Source organism: Enhydra lutris, unplaced genomic scaffold (genome assembly GCF_002288905.1).
Source record: "Enhydra lutris kenyoni isolate GAN:26980312 unplaced genomic scaffold, ASM228890v2 scaffoldscaffold10, whole genome shotgun sequence".
In the NCBI taxonomy this organism is placed as follows: Eukaryota; Metazoa; Chordata; class Mammalia; order Carnivora; family Mustelidae; genus Enhydra; species Enhydra lutris.
Window position 1 is genome coordinate 44,623,444 of NW_019154094.1, and position 19,499 is coordinate 44,642,942.

General features: G+C 54.2%; 1 protein-coding gene across 3 annotated transcripts in view; it reads right to left on the minus strand.

The window, feature by feature from the left end:
- Positions 1–19,499, minus strand: part of LOC111144255 (solute carrier family 6 member 6) — an 83,429-nt gene that overhangs the window by 5,049 nt on the left and 58,881 nt on the right. For all 3 annotated transcript variants that reach the window (XM_022498478.1, XM_022498477.1, XM_022498480.1), the window contains 8 exons: positions 16,432–16,566; positions 15,131–15,234; positions 14,876–15,000; positions 11,075–11,187; positions 7,375–7,512; positions 5,663–5,765; positions 4,981–5,081; positions 2,390–2,560 (listed from right to left, as the gene is read on the minus strand). In XM_022498478.1, coding sequence (XP_022354186.1) covers positions 2,390–2,560; positions 4,981–5,081; positions 5,663–5,765; positions 7,375–7,512; positions 11,075–11,187; positions 14,876–15,000; positions 15,131–15,234; positions 16,432–16,566 — 990 coding nt within the window. The remainder of the gene's footprint in view (positions 1–2,389; positions 2,561–4,980; positions 5,082–5,662; positions 5,766–7,374; positions 7,513–11,074; positions 11,188–14,875; positions 15,001–15,130; positions 15,235–16,431; positions 16,567–19,499) is intronic.

The following is a 19,499-nucleotide window of genomic DNA, read 5'->3' on the forward strand; positions in this document are numbered from 1 at the left end:
AGGATCCCCCCCCCACCGCCGCCGCCACCCCCGTGGGTACCCGGTTCTCCCTACTGGGAGCTGGGAGACCGCTGCCCATGTCAGAGCTGCATCTTCTGGCAAAGAGGAAGGAGCCAGAGATCGGACTGTGTGACAATCATCCCACCACTTCTGGGCACGGTGAGTTTTGTCCTCCCTGGCTCATTGCCAGATCATGGACTCAGGGAGGCCAAGACCTTCCCAGGATACGTATCCCAGGAAGCCAACAGTGGAATCAGGACTGGAACTCAGGGCTCCTGACTCCCAGCTCCCCTCCCGACAAGTGTCCATTCAGAGACTTTCAGCTGGAAGCAGTTGTGAAGAAGGAGCCGCCTTACTTCCTACTAGGCATTTACATTCCATTTAAGTATATTACCATTTTTTAAGCTGCTTATTAAAAGCTACTGTTATCTCACTTGGAAAATCCAGATTGCCATCTGCTCTTAAAAACTTGCAAGATCTGGAAAGCCCAGGGTCACACATTCCCTCTTCATAACAACAGGCCACAGTGGAGGCCTGGCTGTCTGCTGCAGCTCTGGAATCACCTTCTCCAGGGCCCTTCCAGCCCTGCCTGAGGGCTTCCCTCGCCTGGGTTCCCTGCCGGTCCTGGGGGAACCCGGCCTGGAGGCCCCAGAAAGAGGGCAAAGGATGGAAAGGGCAGCCAGAGAGCCGGTTCGGCTCCCTTCCATCACACCGCCTCTCTGCACAGGTGCATGCCCAGAAGACGGGACAAGAAGCAGATGGACCTGGAGTCATCCCAGGACAGAGCTCTGGGTTTGCACACCCAGCCCAGAGAGACGCTCATGGCTGGAAGCACAGACGGGAGACAGGTCGAGTGGCCCATCGCAAACAGATTGACGGTGGCTCCTATGCCTTTAGGGCAGGGGGCTTGGGTTGTCCAGCTGGTTTGTAGATGCAAGTTTGGGTGGCGGCCTCACCCACACCCTCCTCCTTCCCCTGCACAAACCCCACTCTCATCAAACCTCTAAACTTGGGATGGAACACTATTTTAAAACTAGGCTTTGAAGGGACACAAATTAGCGTCAGGTGTCCCCCCGCATCACCCCACGGTTGAAATAATGCGACTGCTGCGGGCACTGATCAATCAGAACAGACATCCAAGACCCTCTGCTGTGCCCCATCACCTCTCTAGTTTCTGGGTAGTAGGGACATTCTGGAAATTCCCACCGAGTGGAGGGCTCAGGGCCATTCCCCAGACCCAATAGTTCAGGATTTTAACAAATCACAGGGCCTACCAGTATTCTGGCTGAACACTGTGGTCCTTTCCTGTGTCCTCTGAGAAATTACAACGGGTGGATGCTGCAGGAACCCCCCAAGGGCCCCAGGGCTATCCTGGCTCAGACAGACCCCAGCTTCACGGCCTGTTTTCCTCCCAGGCACACCCCCGCCTACTTCCTCTGTCTAGGGCAGGCAGCTCCCTGTCTGCCCGGGGCCACCCCTCTCTCCCTACCACCACCACCTCCAGGCCATTCCCCTGCCCACAAGGAAACTGGCCCAGCCCAAGGGGGAGCCAGGGCCCCAGGACATCCTGGCTCCAGATTTTTAAGAGAATAACAATAAAAACAGCCCAGAACAAAACAGTGTAGTCTTGGAGCTGGCCCAAACCCAAAGGTTAACGGAGATTCTAAGAAAAGGATTTCTTGGAAAGAGCCCCAGCTTTTGCCATAACCTGGAATCTGCAGTATTGTTGGGAGACATTTCTGAGGGGTTGGTGGTAACGAGGGGGCCTCGGGGTGGGAGACTGGCAGGCACAGGGACCTGGGGGCCTGAGGCTCCGTCTCTGGCAGCAGACAGGGCCACAGATGTGAGGAAGGGGACACCAGCATGAGTTGGGCTTATTCAAAACTTGGCTTCAGGGTAAGAGAAGGCCTCTGGGTGGAGGTTCCTTCCTGGCTCCTTGTCTCCTATCATGGCTTTAGTGACATGGCCCTAGGATGAAGCCTTAGCTCCAAGTTTAGCACGCAAACCCGTGGTCACCTGTCCAGCGCCATCGCCCACCCCCACCCCCAGAACACGTCACTGCGGCCAAAGGCTGTTACATGGCATCGCGGCCTTCCACATCTCATTCTCTGCCTGACAAATTCCTCCCTCCTGCCCACAGCCCAGCTCCGAATATCACCGCAGAGCCTCTGTCCCCATGAACTGTTCTTTGTCCCCGTTCCCCCACAGGCCTGCCCACAATCTCAATCGCTCCATGGGGCAGGCAAGGGGTACAGGACCCAGAGAGGGCAGCAGTGTGCCCAAGGTCACACAGCAAACTGACAGCCAACAGCCAGTAGCTGGCTTTCACCTTCCCAACCGCCCTGCCCTCCCGCACCCCCCACATCCAGCCTCAGCCCTTGGGGCTCACCACAAGAAATGGCCCTTCCGTCTGGCAGAGGCGGATGACCATGACCAAGGGGACACACATCATGGAGGACAGGGCCAGACTCCAGCCTAGCCCGATGGCCCAGGTGGGGTACACATAGACTTTGTTGTAGGTCAGGGGGATGTACTTGACGAGAGAGAAGATAAAACATCCCTGTGGAGAGACAGCACAGTCAGGAGGGATCCAGGGGCAGGGAGCTTCGGGGACCACGGCAGGCCCCACCAGAGGGGCCTCACACCCTTTTCTACTCTGCTGAGGACCCTCCCCCCACCCCCATCTAGGGCAAATCTGATCAAGTCGCTTCCCTGCTCAGGACCCTTCTGCGACTTCCCAGTGCCTTCAGGATGCTGTCCAAACTCCTCAGCCTGGCCAGCAACATCAGCCAAGAGCCATGCCCCTTCACCCCTTACCTACCCACTACCCCTTCCTCCCATATCCTTACTCCAGCTACCGTGAATCCTTCCAGCTCCTTAAGCCAGCGACTTAGAACAGGCTGTTCTCTGACTGGATCCCTTCACCTGTCCTCTTCTCATCCTAATTTAGCTCTCGTGGTCCTGCCTTACTTGCCGAGGCCCTGCCCAGAAGTAGTCAGGTGCCCACTCTCTCCCTTCCCAGGAAGGATGTGGTTATTACCTCTTCAGCACACACTCCCCCACCCAACTGAGTCAGTCTTCTTCTCTTACACCTGGGGCAGCTCTAGGCGCACAATAAATGCTAGCTGCATGGCTGTTAAGTCTTTCCTCCCCTCCCCTGCCACTACCCACCCATCTCCATCCCTGACCTCCAGACCTAGCCTCCTAGGACCAGGTGGGGATCTGGGCCTTGCCTAGTTGGGTGTCGAGCCCCAAGTCCATGCCAAAGGCCAATGGCCGTCAGCATCCATGAATGGTGGGGTACAGTGAGCTCTGAGCCCAAAAGCCTGTGCCAAGTCCACATTTCCCTGACAAGAGCACATAAGGCTGGCTGGGAAGGCCCAGGACTTTTGCTTCTTGTCAGAATTCCAGCATCTCAGTGCATAACCCAGAGTTGTCTTAGAGTTACCCACAGTGTAAACACGACTTAAATCTTTACTAGTATCTATTATCTATGGGTTAGATACTAGTATGTAGTATCTATGGGTTAACGGGAAAACAATCTAGAGAAATCAGAATTAGCGAGGCGGGAAGGGAGAGCATTAGGTTGCAGATGTCTTCCACTAGGCCTCTACTGTATGCCTGGCCCTGTTGTTCCTGTCCCTAAGGGTAAGGTGTAGGTTAGACAAGGAAGAGGGTCAGAAGAGGGCTGCTCTAGGCTCTCCCAGCACCAGGAAGCTTGGTACCTGTCCATTCATATTCCTCTTTCCACCAGGGTGACCTTATCCTACCACCTGGGAATGCAGGCTACCTCTGATCTATCCAACTCCTTGGGGAGGAAAAGAGAAGAAACTGATGGTCAGAGTGGTTGAGAGGAGTTTCTCACAAATCAATGTCAAGTGAGGATAAGAACACAGGCTTTGAACCCAACTAAACTCATCTATATCAGTAACTCGCCTATTGTGGTTCCTGGCTGCTACCGTTTCCTGAATTTTGTGGGGAGGATACACACCTCGGATGAGAAGACCACAGCAGCCACTCACCTCCCACTGCAGAGTCCTTGCTTTATGACATGGTAAACCGGGGCCCTGAGAGGTAAGGGATTTGCTTAAGGTCCCACACGGTGAGTCAAGGGCAGTGTGGATTTATTCTGGCCTGGGAGTGGGGTCACTGAGAGGAGGATCCATTCACCTCTCAGCACCTAGTTCCTAAATGCAAGGACCATTTCTGCCATTTGCACTCCCCACGATATGAGCTGAGAATGGCGTGGGAGATGTCTTCCCCTGAGGTTCGCTCCAAAGCTCCCGACTAGTTTCAATTAATGACTGGGAAGCAGAGGACTTCTCTTTGGCCAGAGCCTGAGTGGGAGTTTGAAGTGGGGTGCCTGCATAAGCTCAAAGCTACATTCCAAGACGGCGGGCAACAGAACCCTGGTGGGAAGAGGAATGCAGCATATCACCGCCTTTGGGTCCGGGGCCAGTACGAAGCTTCATTGTTCTTGGGACAGTCCACAGCATCTCTCTGCTGGGACTTCCTCTGACCCCCACCCCACTGTGGAAATACCTCATTTTCAACATCTATGACCTGTCCCCATTTGATACCCCCAAAGGCCCCTCAACTTAATCAGTGACCCAAACTGTGCTCACTGAGTTCCAGAAGGGCTTGGGCAAAGCTTATGTGCTCTGTTGTGGACCCCCTGAATTTCTCAACACAAGCCCATACACCTTCCTCCTTCAGAATGCCTTGCCTTTGCATGTGCTGGTTCCTCTGCCAGGAATGCCCTTCCTTTCTTCTCTTCCTCACCAGGTCTTACTTATCCTTCAAAACTCATCTCAGCGTAACTTTTGGGAGCAGCCTGCGGCCCCACCTCTCCCAGGCAGAGGCATCGCCGGGCTTGTTCTAAGCCAGCACTTAGCAGGTGCTGAGATGGGTTAGCAGGTGAGAACGTCAAGCCCCAAGGAGAAAAGGCTAGCACCCACAGCCGGGCAGGGCAGAACTCACAACACAGAGAACTGGAGTGACCACGGCCCAGCTGTACTTCATCCAGGGACCAGGCCGATAGCCAATCATATCCTCAATACCGTCATAAAGGTTATCGCTGCCTAGGAGAGACAGAGGTAGACAGATGGTGACACCAAGTCCAATACTAGCATCTGAATTGCACAGCAGGGGCTCAAGGGCCATTGCGGGTGGGGGAAGGGGGGGGTCCCTGGGGTCTGCTCTAGGTCCCTGCTACTTAATGCCATGAAGACCCAAGAGTGGCAGACAGACGTTTATCCAAAATGATCTGAAATTCAAATGTAACCGGGCATCCTCTATTTTTCAGGCAAACTTAGACAAACCCCAAATCTTGGTGTGGCCAATCCAAGGTCTCAAGAGGGTTTAAGTGGACCACGCCCGGATTCCAGAGCAGTAAATCACAGGGAGACCCTTGCTCAGCCAAATTCTGTGCTTGTCAAAACATACAGTCACAGCCTTCATCTCTGGCATGGGGAGAATACATATGCGGCTACAATGGTATTATTTCTGCAGGGAAGGGGCAGCCTGGAGGGGAAAGGTCCAGACAGGGCCTTCCTGTTCACCTCCAAATGAATTCCCCTGAGAAGTCTCTGTTTTGGAAGCTTCTAAATACAGAGACCCAAAGCCGAGACTTGAGAAAGGATACACAGCTATCTGTACTCACCATATATCCAGGCAATAACAAAACATTCAAAGAATGCAACCCACAGAAGGCATACACCGCTAGCTGCATAGTAGTCAAAGAGTTGAAACACATACATGCCACCCTGTGAAGAAAAGAACCAGAGAATGTTGTTTTGCTACTTGGTATCCAACTCTCTTAATATATAAAGAGCTTTGGCATATCATTAAGAAATAAAAAACCCAAGAGAAAAATGGGCACAGACCACAATGACCAGATACGTATGTACAAAGATGCTCAACTTCATGTTTGACAAGTTTAATTAAAAACACATACTCAGGGGTGCCCGGCTGGCTCAGTGAGTTAAGCTCTGCCTTCAGCTAAGGTCATGATCTCAGGGTCCTGGAACTGAGCCCCACATCGGGCTCTCTGCTCAGCAGGGAGCCTGCTTCTCCCTCTGCCTGCCTCTCTGCCTACCTGCAATCTCGGTGTCAAATAAATAAATAAAATCTTAAAAAGAAAAAAAGAAAGAAAATTACTTATTAAAAAACAACACACACACACACTCTCTCTCTCTCTCTCTCTCTCTCTCTCTCTCTCTCAGGGCCACCCAGCTGGCTCAGTTGGTAGAATATGTGACTTTTGATCTCAGGGTTAGAAGTTCGAGCCCCACACTTTCCTTAATGAAGTTAAAATCTTTAAAATACACACATACACACACACAGAAGCAAAACAGGTTTTCCTTTGCAAAAATGACAGGTTTCCTAAAGCCTACTTCCAAAAGAAGGTTCTGAAAACGGGGGCCAGCAAAGAATACTTTGGTGATATCCAGCTGCTCAGTGTGACCCGTGATCTGCTTTTGGCGTGTGTGTGTGTGTGTGTGTGTGTGTGTGTGTGTATTTTCCTTAAAGGCACTTTTAGAAAAAAATTATTTGTATTTCAGGTAGGAAAAAGTGGTGATGTGAAACCCAAATTGAGTTATGGGGCAAATGCAGTGATTTGCTGGGGACTGTGGGGAAGTTGGTAGGTAAGGGTGTGTGGGCCAGCCGGCTAGGCCAGGCCTCCAAGCTTCTGTTATTTAGCACAAGAATCTTTCTGGCCTGCCTCTTCTTAGGTGATGCACTATTGCCTTGGACACTCCCTGCCTCCTTCCACGCGGCTTCTTTTTTCCCATTTGGATGGATCCTCCTCATGGCCCGGGCCCACCCTCTGCACAGAGCACCCTCCCAGTCACCCAGATAGGCCCGGGCACTGCCCGAAGTTTTTACCAGGACTGCATTTACCCCCCCTAACGTCTCCACCTCCCTCCAGGCCTGAGAAGGGCCACTGCACAGTCATGGATGAAAAGAACTGCTATTAAAATAGATTTCACCTCAAGTACCCCTCCCCCAGGCCTCCTGGGTGGGAGGGAGGGAAGTAAGGAGGGAGGGACAGAGGGTAGGGGGTGGGCATGGCATTGCCATGGAAACAAGAGAAAGAGCTAGGGAGTTTGGGTCAATTGCTAGATCCTGAGCTGCCTCCTGCTGCCCACAAAGTAGGCCAAGGTCCACCACCCCCCCACCCCACTCCTGCCGGCAGGGTGGGATCCCTGAGCGGGGTGGGGCCAGAAGATCCTCTGTCCCCGAGCTCCCACCCAGCCATTGCCCCCACGGACAGGCGTCAGTCCAGCCCTGACCTGGTCTTTGAAGTGCATGTAGGCCGCCAAGAGCCCCACAATGAGGAGGTCCCTTATGCCAGGTGAGAAAGCCACCTACCTCCGTCACCATCGCCAGCCCCAGCAAGTAGCTGATGCTGCACACGAAGGCGATGAAGATTTCCCGACGGAAACCCTTCCTTAGGAAGGATGGGTAAAGATCGACCAAGGACGTGACCTGTCCTTCGACTTCAACAAACTGCAGAAGAGAAGACAGTGGTTGAGCCCCGGGTGCCCAGCACCTCCCCTCTGCTCAGGAGAGTCCCCAGCACACACAGAGTAGCCTGGAGGTTGGGGGGTCAAGTCCAAACGTAGTAACCTGATCTGGTGGGCTCCGCCTGGGGAGTCCCGCCTGCTGGTCCCACTTTCCCCAACATTCACACAGTGGTTTTAGCTCCACGGGGACTGCGGATTCATCGAAAAATCCCAGTGCCCACCGGTGCAAGCCAAGTGCTCACTGTGCCCCCACCCACCCAGGAACCCAACCCTGCGCTCCCAGGGTAATGTGCTAGGATGATTCTGAATCTCTCTAAATCTTTCCATCTTTGCAACTAAGAATGTAACCTGGAGACTGATCCGTATCATTACATGGAAAGCTATCAGTTTTAAACAGCAACACGAAACGGTCCTGCAGTCCCGTATCGCTATGGGTCTGACCGATGCCCGGTGGATGGGTTCTGGGTTTCTGCGGCTGCTGACCTGGGCAAGGACTCTTCCTCTCCCTCTATCTTTGGGGAAGCTTCAGGGCTGAAGGGTACATAGAAACACTTTACGTTTTGGTGACTAGAACCGAAACTCTCTGCCAACCAACACACCCTCCCAGGCCTGTCCCTCGGATTTCTTTCAAAGATGCAAAGCTAAAACCTTGACCCTTCTGTTCTTTCATCTGCGTGAGGTATCTGGGAAGGATGTTTCCCCAGCATTCCTACAAGAAAAATCCAACCACTTAACTCCTCTGGGATGTATCACAGGAGGATCAAGGACTACAAACAGGGAGCAAATCCCTTTCATGGCTGAAAGGGGCTGGAAAAAGCATTCTTTGTTGCCAGGAATTCAGGGAAAAGATGAGCAAGAGGCTCTTGAAAGGGGCCCAAAGAGAAGTGGCTGATGGTTTGACCTCTGTGATTGATGTGTCAGCCAAAGGGGTTTTGACTCTAAACTGCCACCAAATTACAGCGAGCCAGCTCCAAGATCCATCTTCAAAAGGAGTCTCGAAACAAAGGTTCTTTCCTTTCTGAGATGGGGAAATTAAAGACCGGAAGGTGCAGTGTCAACTGTGAGTCAGGGTCAAGAACAGCAGAAGCCCCTCATTTCCAAGTTCCCTGCCTTTCTGGAGAAAGCCGTGCCCAACCCTCAGCCCTGCTCCACCGGCTTCTTCAGACCTCCCTCACGTAACAATCATGGGACCCCAATTTCTCCAAGCATCAGTCATCTCCCCTGTACAATCGGGGGAATCTTGCCTACTCAGCAGGGATGTTGAGAAAGATCTGAAATCACGAGAGGAAAAACTGCCAATTGCGTGATTGCTGTGAACCCAAGTCAGGGGCTGAGTGAGCTCTGGGGGAGATGGACCAGCCTTCTCCTCCCGCCCTGTGCTGGTTGCTCTCTTGTGCAAACGTCTGCCTCCAGGCACACGACAACCCTCCTCCATCTCACGGAGAAAGAACACAATGCACAATGGATGCTAAGCCCAAGAGGGCTCCCCCAAGATGCTAGGCATCTGGGAGGGTGTTTCCTTCACGTGTAAGGGTCACACTCCATCAGCAAGAGGCCCCTGCCTGAGGGTGCCTGGGGATCTCTGCACGTCCATGGAGGAAGCTATTTTGGGGGATCTCCAAGGTAAGGCCAGTGGCAGGGGGGTGAATGAGATCAGGGAAGCTTAATGGGCAAGCCCATTCCTTAAACCAGCTCTGCATGGCTTTGACCAAGCTCTTCTTTCCTCAGGCTTGGTTTTCTGGGCTCAACAGGCCACAGCTGCGTCCAGCTACAGGGACAGAGCTTTGGCTTGGGAAGGCGTTCTGAGCAGAAAAGGTCCCAGCCGCCCCCAACTGTGGCTGGCTTTGAGAGCTGGCCTCGATGCCCTGAGCCTGCTGGCCACCATGAGACCTAACTGAGAGGTGCAGATCCCCAGCCAGGCTCCCCCTGCCTCCCAAGGAGAAAACCTAATGAATAAATCGCCTCTCTCAGGAAGCAGCTCCCACAGCCCAAGAGGCCCACTGGGGGCCCATGGAGATGTCATGCTTTGTCACTTATTAACCTCTGTTTTTGCTTTTTGTTTTTTCGCTAAGAGCTTTGGAAGAAGTTACAAAAGCCATTTGCTTGGGGCCTCCGAAGGCCAAACTCATTAATGAGCGATGATTAATGGAGTCCTCCCGCTGTTCATACAGCTCAGACCTACCACCAACTGCACAAGTGTTTTGTTTTCAGGCTCCTGAATGTTTCCACTCTGTTCTCTCTCCTAATCCTGAGTCCCCTTCCTGCCAAATCCTTCGTTCTGTTCTTGACCTTGCTGGCAGACTGCCTCCTCTCCTCTGCCTGACCTTCTAAGATGGTCCTCCTACCTGGTTCTGAGTCCACAAGGACCCATCCCTGGGCCCCGGTGCAGCCGCTGCCCAGGGGTGGGTAGTGACGCCCTCTCCCGTCCGGGCAGCGGGCCTCACCTCTCACGTGGTCCCAGCTAACCAATGATTTCCCAGGCAGTGGCCGGAGACCCAGACCACCCAGGAGACTAAAAAAGGCCTGCTTTTCAGATGCTGGCCCACCGCTTGCAGGGTTCTGGTCTGGGCATACTACCGGCCCGCCCTGCACATCCTAACTCGCCTGTCCTGGAGCCACGCCTGTGCTCTGAACTGTCCTCTTGAGACAACCCCAAGGAGAACACACATATCTCCATGGGAAGGTATCCAGGAGTTCACTCTGTCTGTGCCTCACACTTCATACAAGGCAGTGGAGATATAATCACGTCCATTTACCAGATGAGAAAACCGAGTCTCAGAGAAGGGAGGAAAGGTGCCCAATGCCACACAGCAGCATGGGGGTTTGCGACTGTGACTCCAAAGCCAGACTTGGCCTCTGGCTGGCTCTCCCTGACATTCCCCCGAGGCCTGAGCCCCAGATGGATGGGATGGAGGGGATAAGACATGTAGGGAACAGCCACATGTGGGGTAGTTGGTATAGATGGAGTCCTCCCGTGGGAGGGTAGAAGCTGGGTCGCCAGAGGACAGGGCAGGTCTGAGCGAGGCTCCCTAGTATTTAGTTGTTCACTAAGCCCTGGAGGATCAGTTTCCCCACATGGGGAACAACTCGTGGGCTCCAGGCCTCACCAAACAGTAGGTGCTCTGGCTGCACTGGGAGAACCAGGGATGGCCTGGGCCCTAACTATCGTCCCTGCCCCGAACTGCCTGTCTGCAGCGTTACTCATGGCCCCCCGTGGGACCCTCCATGGAAACACATTATCACCATGCGGTCTTGTCCTTCTCCTTCCCATCCAGGGCTTCATTTTAACCACACCCTTCAAGTGTCTGTTTCCCCCTGGCTGGGGTCAGACACTCGAGCTCTGGGTCAGAGGTCCTCCCCCTGCTGCCCCGAGGCCTGTTCCCTGGCACCCCCTCCAGCCCCCACAACCGGGGTCCTAGAGGAAGCCTCGCGGGCTTCAGCTGGTTTAAGTCTGATGTGAGGGCTGGAAGGGGAAGGGGACTTTCCCAGAACACCGGTCCCCATGGGCCAGCCCTCCACAGGGCATCCCCTCGACCCGTACCTACCTGGCTATCCAGTCCAAGCAAGAGAAGCATAATAAAAAAGAGAATGGACCAAAACGTGGGCAGCGGCATCATGGTCACGGCTTTTGGGTATGCAATGAAGGCCAGGCCAGGACCTAGAAGGAAGAGAAAATGGGAGGGGCAGAGGGGGAGGCACATCAGTGACCGAGCCGCCCAGGCGCCAGAGCTCACACAAAGACACTCGGGACTGAGGCGATGTCCCAAACCCCAAATGCAGGGAGGAGTCGGGTCTGAATTCCTGCCTGGGGGGAAGAGCCCAGGCCTGCCTCCCTTTCAGATGGGGTGCACTGGGGCTCAGGTGGGGCCCCGTTTTATCATCTGTCTCCTAGGCAGCAACACCAGTGGCTTCAAAGAATCTGGCAGACACTGGTCATTTGCAGGCGGGAAACGGGACTGAGCCTGGAACTCAGTCTACTGGCTTGAAAAAGGAGCCCCACCATCCCCCACCCCACCAGAGCAACCACACCAACATTTGCTGGAAGGAAGCAAAGGGGGAAAGACCTGGTTATCTGAACTACTGAAGCCCCCGTTTGCAAAGAGGTTTCGACTTCTGAGTTAATGGATGAAACACTGTAGAAGAGCCAGAATCTCCTCAGGGGTGCATGTGAGCACCCCACCTGAGCAACGCCAGAGCCAAGGCCCAAACCTGAAGGGAGGTGTGCACGGGGCCAGGCCCAGGGCTCGGGAGACCCTCCACCACCTCCTCTTTACATCACCACGTGCCCCTGCAGGGCCCTCAGTTTCCCCACCTGGGAAGTGAGGGACAGGATCCCAGAAATGCCTCCCCAAGGTGCCTTCTTGCGCTCAGATTCTCAGATGCTAAGACCGCTACCCTAGGAAAGGGCTTCTGGTTTCTAAAGAGGGGCCTCTGGCAGATCTGAAGGCAGGGTGTGGGAGACGGGAGCCCCAGCAGCTCAGGGGGCACCTTTCTGACTGGAAACATTCCAGAGTCACAGGGAAAGGTCTCCTCCTGTCTCCAGCGGGCCTGAGGGGAGAAGCCAAGGGGAGGGACCACAACTGAGGCCTGCAGGCGCAAAAGGCAGTAGGAAGCAGCAAAAGGAAGGAGGCCTAAAAGGGCCTCGGCTGAAAAAATAAAGTAAAACCCACAACTTAAAAAAAAAAATAATTTTAAAAAGTCAAGAAACGTGAAGACAAAAAAGGGCTGGAGGGTGGGATATTTAGAGCAGACATCAGAAACCCAAGGACTGGCTTAAGAATGGAAACAACAAAAACAAAAACAAAAACTTGAAAATAAACTGGACCCAGAGACCACACCGTAGGGCATCAACCACAACCGTGGCAGCAGGGGCAAGCCCTCCTACCGGCCAGAGTCTAGCCAACTCAGGAAAACCCGACCATGACCTGGCGTCCCCAGGCTGAGACCGTAGAAAATCCCGTGAGAAGCGAGGGAAGGGGCGCCAGTACCAACCCCAAAGCCCCAGCTGGCAGGAGCCGCATGGGTACCTCGGGGCCCCCCACAGGGCAGCTCTGGCCCACGGGCAGGCTTCAGTGCGTGGGGATTCTTGTCCAGCCAACTGCGAGACAGATGTAAAATGGGGCCCCCCACCCACCCCCCTGCCGCCCGCCGGGGCCTGGTGGAGGTTTTCTCAACGCGCTCGTTTCTGTATTTCAGTTTTGCCTTTGTCAAGCCAGCCTCTGGGAGAGGGTCTGAGCATCTTTCTCTAAAAGCACATAGTGAACTATAGAGAGAGAAGTCCATTGAAGGAACGCAGCCGCTCCCAGCACCAACGCATGCCTCTCGGCGAGCAGAGAACGCGCCCCTGCCCGCACCGCGTGCACTTTGTTCGGCTAAATAAGGATCTGGTTCAAATGCACTTCGCTCAATATGGTGCTCGTTAAAAAGCTTATTAGAGAAAATCATCACCCTTGATGTGTCAGCTGCTCAGACATCACCGTGGGGAATAAACGACAAGGTCTTGGAAGTGGACAGGAGGAAGGAAACAACTTAGGGCGATGATGCAGACATATATAAAAATACCTAGTTGTCCACAGAAAAAGATCTATTTTATATATCGAGAGAGAGATATAAATACCCCACCACCAGATTCACTCCACGCTCCTGGCAATTCCAACTGGTTTATAGGCCCTCGACTGGAAAAAGCCATGCAAAGGAGCTGCAAATTGTCTCCCCCTCATCACTGGAACGGCCACACTCCCAAGTAGGTGTGGATCTTTCTAGAATTACTCTGTGTCCTCAGTCTCCGGCCTGCTTCTTGGGGGCTCTTGGGGTTGGAAAGCTGCATCTGACGCTGTCTGGGACTGGGGGCAGTGGAGATGTGTGGGACTGAGCTGCGGACTTGCCCCCCTTATCCTGCCAACACTGGGGGTGTAAAGATGGCAGAGAAGGTCAGAGGAGCTCAGATGCATTCTCACATAGGTAAGACCAGAGCTGTCACAGGCATCCAGGGTGGGTGGGGAGGCAGGAGGTGGGGGCGGTCCTCAAGGCACAGGGGCCTGATCCTCACCAGCCCAAGCAAGACTCCTGCTCTCAAGCCACGGGTCTCCTCAACTGCACAGCATCTAGATGTCTAAATGCACAAGGCTGAGGTATCCCTGAGCCCCAGTACTAGGGTTCTATGGCTGAGGGAGAAGGACACCGCCCAGTTTCCCATGAGGGCAAGGGCAATGCCAAGGCAAGGGCTCCAGCTGTGCCTGACTCTGGTCCATGCTGGTCCCTGGAGTTAGGACATTAGTCTCTTCTCTGGGCCTGAGAGAAGCCTCCACCCTGGACCCTCACTTGCTTCCGTGTAGTCCCAGAGAGGTCCTGAGAAATCGGAAGGTCGGGTGCAGCACAGAACGTGTACAAAATAACCAAAACCTTCCAGGCAGCTGATGATCATGTGCCAAGTGAATGCGCAGGATAGGAGTGAGGTGGAAAAGGGGCAAGGGCAGAATCTGGGGATCCTGGGAGCCTACGGTTCTTAATCCCATATCCAAACCACTGCAGTTTATAGCTGCAATTCTAGGACTTAGAATATCCAGGGGCAAGTCCTAGAATACTGTGGTGCTGAGGCTCTAGAATTCTAGCAACTGAAGACCTCATCATTTTCAGGTTCCAGACCCACCCTGTTGGAGCTCCAGGATCCCAACCTAGGATCCCAGGCTCGGCAGAGTCCATAATTCTAAGACTATTTCCTCTACCTCTGGAAGGAGCACCCCACCAACAGATCCCACACACTGAGGGGGTGACACTGTCCCCCCAACCTACGCCCAAATTGGATCTGTCACCGTCCCAGAGGGTGGCCAGCATGCCCACTGTCTCTCCCTCTCCCGCTGCCTACGGTGGTGCCTGACACAGGGCAGACTCCGCCAGTAACATCGTGGAATGAATGAACAGGTTTGCTAGAGGGAGCGTGCTGGGAGCAAAGTGCAAAATACAGAAACCAAAGCTGAGAAGGTGGTGATGGAATGCCGGCTGGTGGCTGGCTTGGGCCTGAGTTAGGAAAGTGGTTTCTGCTGCTGAAACCAGGAGTATGCTGGGGAAGGAGAGGGAGGGAAGACCACGCAAAAGTAGCTAAATATTCCCCAACTTAACCAACCCCCACGTTTCTGCTGCCCCTTGAGCCAAATTGCAATGCAAGTGCTTAAAATTTAGCTTTTGTACTCTTTGATACTTGGGGGACATCTTGGTGGGGGGGGTCCGTTTCAGAAACCAGGCTCGTCCCCCCCCCAAGCCCCCTGGGGTCTGGCTTCATGCCTGCAGTACTCATCTTACACACTAGGTGGCAGTGCCCACCACCACTGCCACCAATACCACCATACCTGACTCAGCCACATCAGCAATGTCCACCCCTTGCTCTTGTGCCATGAAGCCCAGGATGGAAAAAATTGCGAAGCCAGACACAAAACTGGTACCACTGTTCAGGCATCCCAGCAGCATACAGTCCCTAAGTTACACATATGTCAGGGAGCAAGTTAATTCACAACACAAGGAAGCCACGCTCCCTACTTCTTCTCTTTTTTTCTTTAAACATCATTATTTCTAAGGTCCACCAGGCCCGCTGGCGCGACACTTGCCTGTACGAGTTGTACTTGTACTTGTTGTAGCTCCCCAGAGAGGTCATGGCCCCCAGGCAGATGGCATAGGAGAAGAATATTTGGGTCCCAGCATCAATCCATACCTGTGAGGGTTTGGGTGGGGGTGGCAAGGAGAGAGAGAAGGGGCTGTTAGAGCCAGCTTCCTACAAGTTCCCGGCCACCTGAAGGACTGCACCTCAAAATGTGCAGATTCTTGACTGCAGTCAAAGCATTTATGCTGGAATGCAAGGTGTCTTTCAAGGCAATATTGAGCTGCAAGGAAGCCCAGAAGTCGAAGAAAAACCCAGTCACTCAGCATCAGGACTACAAGGAAGGGCTTTTGGAGCAGATGGATAGGAATTCCAACTACGAAATGAACGCAAGCAACAGGGCTCCCGCCTGGAGCCTCAGTTTTCACATCTGTAAAATGGGCTCTGCTGCACTACACAGCTTCTAAGAATAAAGATTAAGCCCAGTGCAGATACGTGCTAAGACTGTTAAGTCAAGGCTGCTATTATTACTGTAATTCCTATCGTCTGGGAACCCACAAGTTGGAGCGGGACAGAACTCCCTAATGGATTATGCAGGCGAAGCCGCTCTCCGGAACCTTCATCCAGCAGCTCTTGATGGCCACAAAGCTGCCTTCCCAGCTGTCCTCTGATGTTGGCCAAACCATCCCCTGCCCACCCCCTATCCTGCCCAGGGCAAGAGGGCAGTGGGAAGTGAACCAAAGCAGCACAGAACCTCAAAGGCCACCTGAAGGCTGAGGATCCTGGTGGCAAAAGGCCCTCAAATGGGCCAATCAGACATCCCAGGGCTTTCTCCAACCCCCTGTGGTCACGTGGCTGAGCGCCAGGAGGTGGGCACTCAGTATCTGCCCCTAGACCTTCCCAGAGCTCAGCACCAACTCTGAATTCCAACCTCAGCCAAGGAAGCCAGCAGCGCTCGTGGGCCAACTCTCCCCACAATGCCGCCCTCTAGGCCACTGCGGGCAGAGGCCAGGGCCAAGGAAGAGATGAGCTCATCAAAAGACCCCCCCCCACCTCCCCCTTTCCCTGGCACAGGGCTGGAAGGAGACCATACTTGGCCGGCCTCAGCAGTCCTCCACATGAAAAGATACACACACAGCTGGAAATGCCTGCGAGCATGGTGGACAACATGCCACAGCCCAGCGGGAAAAGTACTGGGGGCTGATGGCCCGACTCGAACTGTGTCCCCAAGACTGGAAGAAACTGCGTGTCAGCTTAGCTTTCCCACACCCTGCCCGGCCCTGGGTGGGAGGACAGGCCACCCTGCGGTACCTGCGGGTCCTCGAGACGGCTGATGTCAGGGTACAGATAGAACTTGATGCCTGCGCCTGCACCGGGCAGCGTCAGTCCACGGACCAGCAGCACCAGGAGCATAGCGAATGGGAAGGTGGCCGTGAAGTAGACAACCTGTGGGGGTGGGCAGGAGAGAGCAATTCAGGGATGCCCGTGGCATCAACCACTGCTGTCGAATTCAAGCATCCTCTCCGAGGCCAGGGGTCTGGAGCCGAAGCTTGCTGTTTGATCCTGTGTGTGCTGCTTAGCCTCTCTGGGCCTCAGCTGCCTCCCCTGGAACCTGGGTATAATACTAGTCACCTACCTCACAGATATACTGAGATTCAGTGAAAACAATACTGAGTATCTAGGCCCTGGAAGTTAAGAGTGGCGGCCAAGACAGACTCTCTGCCCTCATGCAACAGACATGAAGAAAGAAAATGCAAATCAAGAAAAAAATGCAGGGATGCCTGGGTGGCTCAGTGGGTTAAGCAGCTGCCTTCAGCTCAGGTCATGATCCCAGCATCCTGGGATCGAGTCCCACATCGGGCTCCTTGCTTGGCAGGGAGCCTGCTTCTCCCTCTGCCTCTGCCTGCCACTCTGTCTGCCTGTGCTTGCTCTCGCTCCTGACAAATAAATAAAATCTTAAAAAAAAGAAAAAGAAAAAAATGCAAAATAAAACTGTCTAGTGTCTATGTAAAAGGCTTAGCCCAGTGGTCAGCCTGTGCCAGGATGTATCAGCTAACATTACAACTGTTAGTAGGTCTCTTTAGAGTGAAGAACCAGTTAGGTGAGGGTTCAAAACCCAGCTCTGTCCCCTTGCTTGCTGTGTGACCTTGGGCATGATGCTTCACCTCTCTGGGCCAGTTCCCTTATGTGTAAATGGAGACTACAGTAATAGAAGACCTCCATCCAGAGGTGAGGCAAGGGTTCAAGGAGCTGTCTGTACCACCACCTGGCATGTAGGTGCTCAAGAAATAGGGCTTGTTGTCGACGGTGACCTTGCAAGCAGCACAGGGAACTTCTGGGAGGAAATGAAGCTCTAACGCCCCTTGGCCAGGAGACTGGGAAGGTTCCCCCCCCCCAATCCTCAGATAACACAGCACATCCCAGGCTGCCCAAGGTCAACTGGAGATGGACACCAGAAATGACCAAGCCTGGACTGTTCCATGGCCAAGGTCCCGCCCTACTTCCTCTCCTTCACTTGATCTCCAAACACCCTATGCCCTCAGTTCTCGCGGATGGATCCTTCCCTATCTGTTCCTTCAACAGAGACGTTTCCAGGCAGGGTTCACGCTTGGGAGGGGCCCAGAGATGCGTGGCTCCGAAAGGATGGTGAGATCCTGGTGTTTCCAGCAGGGCGCCGCCAGAGCAAGGGCTCTCCGGGCACAAGGACCCCTGATGTTCACCCCGCCCTGCCCCGCAAACTGGCGTGCCAGCCACCGTGCTGACAGAGGAGGAACAGGGAGCTCAGCAGGGCTCAAAGACTCGCCTGGGTCATGCCCAGAGCACAGGAGCCGCACGCAGCCAGAGCCCGTGGAGGTGGACTACCTCACTCTGAGCAAAGGCATGAGGCATTTGACTTCACCGATGCAGCACATACAGAAGTTCCTGTTGACAAACTGAAATGCGAAGACTGGTTCGCAGAGTCCCTGACTCCCTCAGGGTCTTAGGGGACCAGGGGACCAGAAAGGGATGACTACACAGCAAGTGTACCCATTTTGTAGGTGAGGAAACGGACACCCAGAGAGCAGGTGAACATGTCCATGGTGTTGGGAGCTGGGGGCAGAGCCGGGTTACTGCAGGGCACTTCTGGGGCCCATGTAGGTACCAGACACCTATGGAGGGTGACCGAGCCTTGAACCCCACCTATCTGGCACAGGGATCCTTGATGGAGCACAATTCTTGGGACAGCCGACATCCCTGTGTGTAGAAACCACCACAAAGGGCCTTTGGAAAGGGGCAGGAAGAAAGCTCTCAGGGCCTGCCTGGCTCAGCTGCCCTTGGCCAGCCACCACCAAGCAGCATTTACTGAGTGCTTACTGTATGCCTGGCACCATTCTAGGTGCAGTAGTTACTTGGTTGTACTTGGCTGGTCCCACCCTAACCCTTTGAGGCAAGTTTCATTAAGAATCTCATCTTGAGGGTGAGGACACCAAAGCCCAGAGTGTCCACTGCCTGCCCATAGGTCACACAGTACTTAAGTGCCCCAGAGCCTGCTGCCCGCAGAAGACTGTGGCAGAGCAGGAAAACCCCTTCCATGTCTGGTGCTTTATTTCACTCAACCTTCCCAATGACCAGAGGAAGGCTGGACTCCCCAAGGGCACAGGTTGGAATTCAAGCTCTGTGACTGGCTTGCTGTTGAGACCTTGAGCAAGCTACTGTCCCTCTCTGGGCTTCATTTCCCCACCCGTGAAGTAGGAGGCTCAGACCAGATGAGGTCTGACGTTCCATCCAGCTCTGCCACTCCAGGGGGAGAGACAGAGTGGCAGGGAGGGCCCGCTAGGGGTCACCCAGGCTGGGGTTTGGATCCCACCTCTGCCACCTCCCCGTTGGTGGTGGGGCCTCAGCTTCCATCTGTATGAGGAGGAAAATAAAGGTGCTACCCTCACCTGCCAGCCTCAAGACACCTTAGCAGGGAGGATTCTCCTGCCGCTCCCATTAGGCTAAAGGGCGGGAGGATTCTCCTGCCGCTCCCATTAGGCTAAAGGGCGGGACCTACGTTTGCCTCTGCTGCTCCTCCCCCAGCCCTGATGACTTTTCTCCATCTGGGCCTCAGTCTCCCCAGCCCCCCAATCTTCTCCTGAGGCAGAGAACCCTCCCAACTTCCCAAGGGCGAGGTTGCAGGCGTGGAGGGTGGGGACAGGTCAGGAAGCCACAGAAGGGGTGAAAGAAAGAAAAATCAGCATGCCCCCCCACAAGCTGTTCCTCCCTTCCTGCAGACAGGCCCCCCACCGGTTACCACCTCTGGGCCCTGCTGCAAACCACACCCAGAGGTCCACAAACAATTAACTGCTGACAGCAGGCTGTCCCCAGAGGGCGGCCACTTCAAAGCCAGCCAGGCCCCA